Here is a 6,582-nt window from a genome sequence, read left to right on the forward strand (position 1 = left end):
CAGCTGTTTCTCTCTGCTCCCAGCCAACAGGCATTATGCCGCTTTCAGTTACGGCTGCATTGCAGCTGACACACAGCCAGGAGGACTCCAGCCGTTGCTCGGATAACTCAAGCTATGAGGAGCCCTTGTCACCCATCTCGGCCAGCTCATCCACCTCCCGCCGGCGACAAGGCCAGCGGGACCTGGAGTTCCCTGACATGCACATGCGGGACCTGATGGGCATGGGGCACCACTTCCTGCCAAGTGAGCCCACCAAATGGAATGTGGAAGACGTCTACGAATTCATCCGCTCCCTGCCAGGTAAGGCCCCTGCAAGTCCCATGCCTAACTGGAATAGTGACCCATGAGAGAGGGGGAGGGACCTTCCCTCCCACTGCTGGGAAATGACTCAGTCAATGACTCAGGTTCAGAAATAGGAGTGCAGAGGTGAATCAGTGCGATCCCTGCCTGGAAGGGCTTACATTTCACTACAGAACACAACCGTAAATGGTACCCTACAGGGGTACCTAATGCCATCATTAGGTGCATTTCCTGGCGTGGCAAGTGGTCTGTGTGAGAGGCAGAGGGGACAGCGCATCAAGGCCGTGTCTCCTCTGGGCCAGGGTACAAGAGGAGTCAAGTGGGAGTGTAGGGAACCTGTCCAGGAGAACATCAGCATAGGAAGAGGTAAGCCGAATGACAGTGGGCAGGCAGGCCTTGGCTGGTTGGAGAGGCGACAGCAGGGTGCAGCTTGAGCAGAGGCACTGAGATGTGGAAGTGTATGATGTAGCTGGGAAACCACACAGAAGCCTGCTAGGGGAGTGTACGTGGCTTTGAGGGCTAGAATTTAGGAGTGAGCCTTGAAAGACAGACCTCATGTTACTCACAGGTACTTTCAGTGGGATCCCAAAGCTTCTCTACTGTTGTTTCTGCCAGTGTCACCCAGCTACTGGCCACGTCAGGTATGGATGGCAGCCACAGTCCTGTTGCTCAGAGACGAGTAGGAGTAGCGGTGGAGAGCACAGACTTGTCTGTCAGAACTGGGCTCACATCCTGGCTCTGCCCCTTTAGTTCAGTGTGTTAGTCATCTATTGCCACATTCCCAGAATTTGCCACCACACAGTACAGTAGCTCAGGAATCTGGGAGTGGCTTGGCCAGACATTTTTGCCACAGGGTCTTTATGAGGTTGTCATTAAGATGTGGACCAAGGCTTCCATGAGCCTGTAGGATCTATTTTAAGGTGCCCTGCTCCCCTCATCTCCAGGAGGGTATGGCTGCCCACAGAAGGCATCCATTCCTCTCCAAACGGGCCCCTTCAGGACATCATGCTTGCGTGTTCTTAGGACAAGGCCACCACTTCTCCCCACAGGTAGTGATCCAGGAGAGTATGGTGGAAGCCCCCATGCCCCTTTTGATCTAGACTCAGAAACCATGTGGCGTCACCTTCACAATATCACACAGGTCATGCCCACAGGTGCGTGAAAGGAAAGCCAGGTTTTTTGGGGTTTTTTGGGTTTTTTTTTGTTTTTTGTGTTTTTTGTTTTTTGTTTTTTTTTTTGTTTTTTTTGGAAAGCCGGGTTTATTTGGATCTGTTTGAGGGCTGGTTACCATAGTTCACCAGTCACTGGTCCCCACAATTCATGCTCCCCGCTCAAGCAGACCACCCTTACCCCCTTCTGTAGACCCCACAGATCTCATCCTATTGCAGCAGTAGTTCCAAACTCAGGGTCTCATCAGCAAACTCCAGTCAAGCCCAGTTCCTCTTGTTCTGAACACCTGAGAATTAGAGACACATTACCCACTTCCTTCCACAAGCCCAAGATGGGGTGGATAGGTATAGGATCACCACTGTAGGCATGCCTGCGCAGAAAAGGGAAGACATTGTTGGGGAGTGGGAGGGATACAGGAGTCACCGATGGCACCAATCCTGGAATCTAGCAGGGTGTGTGTTGGAATTTCTCTGATTAGGACTCAAAGCCTGGGAGTGATTTTCTTTCTTGCTTCCACCCTCAGAGTCATCCTTCCTTTCCCATGAAAGGTAGCCTGAGCTTTCAGTGGACTAGTTTTCTTGGCCTGTATCCTGCTGCTGTTCATTTCTATGACCCCAGACCCTTTCACTTCAAGCAGTGTTTATGCCAGTATAATTGTCTTAAAATGTTTGTGGGCTTCCAATGCATCTTGTTAAGGTTCACTCCATTAGACAACAAACAAACCCAAAAAGGCTCTAAGATAAGTCGTTTTCTGTGTTGGCATCTTCTGAAGCTGAGGGACAGTCCCCCTTAATATGTAAGATGCTCTGCTGGTGGATGGCGAGGATTGGTGAGGCACGCCCGTAAAATCCTTACAGTTCTCTGAGGCAGCACCTTCAAGCTTCTGAAGTCTTGGTGAAAGATGTGTCATGCTCTCAGTTCCACCTCTAGACCGTGTTTTCTCACCTGTGTCCTGGATTTGATCTTCGCCTAGAAACTGCTTCTTAGTTTTGGCATCATTTGCTATCTGGGAGGACAGCGATTTTCAAACAAGCAAATCCTGGCTCCTTGATGTCTAACAGTTTGGCCTTTCCTCGTCGGTCCTCATTGTCCTGTGAGCGGTGGTCAGAAGCCCAGCAGCACTTTCAGTGTTCTGCTGGAAACATCCTCCCCTAGATGGCTCCGTGAGGTGCAGTACACTTACCGGGTTACACCCCCAGCAGGGCCGCAACATTTTTTCCGTTTCTCAACAAAGATCCATTTCTCCCAGTTTCCAGAAACCGTTTCCTTTCCTTGAAGACTCCCCCAGTCTCCTCACAGACCATCAGCCTTCTGTCCCGCCCGGGACACATCACTGACACTTCTCAGAGTCCTTCTGGCTCCCGTCTGCCACTCCCCTACCCACAGCAGCACTCCCCTTCCAGAAACCAGAATCTGCATTCGTTACTCTGGAGCGTCATGGCTTTTTACCCCGGGTTCTGTGGGGTCAGGAACGCAGCTTAGCTGCGCAGCGCTGGCTTGGGGGATCATACGGGGTCTCGGTCAAGGTGGCAGCCAGAACTGCGGTTGTCCAAAGGTTTGATGCCAGAGGACCTGGTTCCCAGGTGCCCTGCTTACATGGCTCAGGGGTGGAGTGCAGCTGTGGCCAAGTGGCCTCGGTTCCTCTCCGTGTGGGCCTCCTCTGAGTGTTGCTTGCATGTCCTCATGACATAGTCACTGACTTCTCCCAAGTAAACGCTCTGGAAGAGCAAGATGGCAACTGCTGTGCCCTTTGCTACCCAGCTTTAGGAATCACATGCTGTCACTCCTGTAGCAACTTGTGGCTCTGCTGGGTCAGCCCCGTTCATCGGGGTGGTGGGGTGGGGTGACCAGGACATATATGAATGAGGTGTGGAGCACTTGGACGAGTCACGTAGCCTTTCTCGGGCTGTCAGATGAAAACAGAGTTGCCTTCCTCGAGGTGTGCCAGGCACACCGATCAGCACTGGTACCCCCACTGATCCTGTCTGTGGTGGTGTCCCCCTCAGGCTGCCAGGAGATAGCAGAGGAGTTCCGTGCCCAGGAGATCGACGGGCAAGCCCTGCTGCTGCTCAAGGAGGACCATCTGATGAGTGCTATGAACATCAAGCTGGGGCCTGCCCTGAAGATCTACGCCCGCATCAGCATGCTCAAGGACTCCTAGGGCTGGCCAGCGCAGCTGGGGCTCTGGCCCGGGGCTCCTCCTCCCGACTGAGCAGAGCCAGACAGACATTCCTGAGGGGCCCAGAAGTGGGGCCAGTTGGAGGGAAGGGCTCTCCCTATGGGGCGTGGCTGGTGAGGAGGTCTTGGCACCCCCTCCATGGCTCTCAGGGGCCTTTCTTTCTGTGGGAGGGGCAGAGAGGTAGGTGGCGCAGAAGATGGGGCTTTATGCTTGTAAATATTGATAGCACTGGCTTCCTCCAAAGTCCCAATACTCTAGCCCCGCTCTCTTCCCCTCTTTCTGTCCCCCATTTTCCAGGGGGTATACGGTCAGGGCTCCCCAACCTGGGTTGGGCTATTTTCAAGGGCAGCCGTCAGGCCGGATAGAGGCCTTGCAAGCCCTTGCCTGCCTTCCTCCCACTCCTCTCTCCGGGCTTGGCTAACTCTTCCGTTGCCGGCTTCTCCCCCTTCAGCCCATTTCTGAAGCAGCCAGGGGTTCTCCCCCTTCACCCTCCGCAGGTGGAGAGAGAGAAGCTGGGCCTGGTTTGGCCACGCCTGCTGGCACAGACGCCTTAACGCTGTGTGTGTGACTGGATGACTGTGTAGGAGCCTGGACTGGCAGATGGGCCCAGAGCCACCCTCTGGCATCTCCAGGTGTTCTGTAGCAAACAGCCACTTAGTGCTTTGTCCTGGACTCTGCTCGGCCTCAGAATGGGGAATAGAAAAGAAGGGCAGCCTCCACGCAGACAGGCAAGATCAGAAAGCGGCGAAGATCAGGAGGTTTTCCTTTCCAGAGTGGGCACGCTATCTCCGAAGCCCTTCCCACACTGTGAAGCCCCCAACTGCCCTGTTGGGCCACAAACAGCATTAAGGGAGCCGCTAGAGGCCGGGCCAGGCCTCCTGGCCTGCCCATCCGCCCGCCGTGGGGGCCCAGAGAACATCCGAAGGCAGAGAAGAGGGTGATGTGGCCATGAGGAAGGCAGCCTTGGGTCTCCTGCCTCCACAGTTCTTTGCCTCTCGAACTTGCTAGCAGTTTGAACTACCTGCGGAGGAGGTAGGGCAGGAAGGGTGAGGGCCTGCCTCTGACTTGCCCTGTCCTTGGAGGCTCTGGGGGAAGAGCGGGGCTCTCCCTGGGAAGAGGGTGGGCTCCTTTCTCAGCTTGTTCTATTCCCCACTCACACCCCCAGGCAGGGTTGGAAATGAAGGACTTTTTTAACCTTTTGTTTTTGTTTTTTAAAAATAAATCTGTAAAATCTGTTTCTTCTGTGCCTTTCTCGATTGGCTACTTCTCGTCCCGAAGGAGAGTGATGGTGGTTTGGAGGAGGGACAACCTCCCTAACCGGACAGCAGGCCCTCCACCCTTTGCCGGGGCCAGGTCGTCTGAGGGCGCCCGTAGTAGACACGGCCTCGTTTTCACAGGTGCCCCTTGGAATGGGAGAGCCCAGACCTGATGCTGTTGGGCCAGGAATATCTGGAACACCTAGGGCAGAGCCCAGACTCTTCCATCCGCGAGCGCACCCCTTCAGTTGGTGCTCAGTGGCTCCGCATCAGGGATAAGCCCTTGGGATGGCTTGGGTTCACTCAGTGCACTCTGAGCATTTTTCAGACACTGAAATAACTATCAGAGTCACTGTCCTCCATGAGGTGACGCGGTGACACCTAAACCTTAAATAAAGAGGAAAGGGGGAAGTGCCTGGGTGGCTCAGTCAGTTGGATGTCTGCCTTTGGCTCAGGTCACTTTCTTGGGGTCATCTTGGGGTTGAGCCCTGTGTCTGGCTCCCCGCTCCCAGGGGTCTGCTTCTCTGTCCTGCCCCTCCCCCACTCATGCACGACCTCCCTCAAACAACTGAAATCTTTAAAAAAAAAAGGAGGGGGGGGTCCCTGGGTGGCAGAGCGGTTTGGCGCCTGCCTTTGGCCCAGGGTGTGATCCTGGAGACCTGGGATCGAATCCCACATCGGGCTCCTGGTGCATGGAGCCTGCTTCTCCCTCTGCCTGTGTCTCTGCCTCTCTCTCTCTCTGTGACTATCATAAATAAATAAAAACTTAAAAAAAAAAAAAAAAAAAAAGGAACGGGCGTTCCAGGCAGAGGCGGAGGAGGTGCAGATGTCGAGGCAGGAGCTTGGCTGGGGCGGCCCAGGTGTGCGTGGCCAACAGCAGCTTGCGCCACCCCGTGCCTCTCTGAGCCAGGCCCGGTGGTGAGCAAAGCGGCCTCCCCGGCTTGCACAGAGCCCCGGATGGGAGGAGGGAGGCCACCTGGCTCCCGGGCCTTGCCTTCTCTGGGGTTTTCCTGGAGGCTTTGTTTCTGCCTGTTTAAAATGTGGGTTGGAGGCCTGGGGCCCAGCTCTGAAGAGTCTCCAAGGGCGGGCCCAGGAAGATTGGGCTGAGTAGCTGAGGACTTTGATAACTAACACCTCTCCGGAGAGCCTGTTAACGTTTAACCAACACCTGGAGGAAGAGAAGGTGACTGAGGATCCTGACGCCCGAGGGCGGAGCCAGTCCTGTGCCCGAGGGAGCCGGTGGGGGGCCCAGCTGGCGGAGGAATGCAGGCCTGGGGTCCTGGCGGCGGGGCACGTCCCTACGCCCCAGACCCCTCCTCCCTTCCGGGGAGAGTAAGAGCCAGGCCTCTCCTGGCCGTGTTCCTCCACGTGCGGGGAGGGAGGAGGGCGCCCAGACTCCCCGAGTGAGGATGTGCTGACGGCGCGGCCGACGCAGGCGAATAGCGGTGCCACTTCTCTTCTTGGTGCCAGGGCGCTGCTCTACGTCCCGGTGGGTCCCCCTGCTTGTGAGAGCTCACGTTAGGCCGCCTTTACAACAGACCTGCGTTAGAACCTGGTTTCACTGACCAAAACAATCTCTGAGAGGGTTTTTGCTTTTCTGGAAAACAGGCAAAAAGTGAAAAGAGCGTCTTTTCTGCAGCAGGCTGCCCTGGAAGCCGCCACGCTCCGGCTCCGCGG

At 55.4% G+C, this 6,582-nt stretch overlaps 1 protein-coding gene across 8 annotated transcripts in view; it reads left to right on the top strand.

Moving 5' to 3' along the window:
- PHC2 (polyhomeotic homolog 2) overlaps positions 1–4,884 on the top strand; it is a 123,434-nt gene extending 118,550 nt beyond the window's left edge. For 7 of the 8 annotated variants that reach the window (XM_025448138.3, XM_035713794.2, XM_025448137.2 and 4 more), the window contains 2 exons: positions 24–300; positions 3,477–4,884. In XM_025448138.3, coding sequence (XP_025303923.1) covers positions 24–300; positions 3,477–3,631 — 432 coding nt within the window. In that variant the 3' untranslated portion in view covers positions 3,632–4,884. Of the gene's footprint in view, positions 1–23; positions 301–1,349; positions 2,522–3,476 lie in introns of those variants that run through there. The other variant, XM_025448139.3, reaches the window with a different exon arrangement.
- The last annotated feature ends 1,698 nt before the right edge of the window (positions 4,885–6,582 follow it).

Source organism: Canis lupus, chromosome 2 (assembly GCF_003254725.2).
Source record: "Canis lupus dingo isolate Sandy chromosome 2, ASM325472v2, whole genome shotgun sequence".
Classification (NCBI taxonomy): domain Eukaryota; kingdom Metazoa; phylum Chordata; class Mammalia; order Carnivora; family Canidae; genus Canis; species Canis lupus.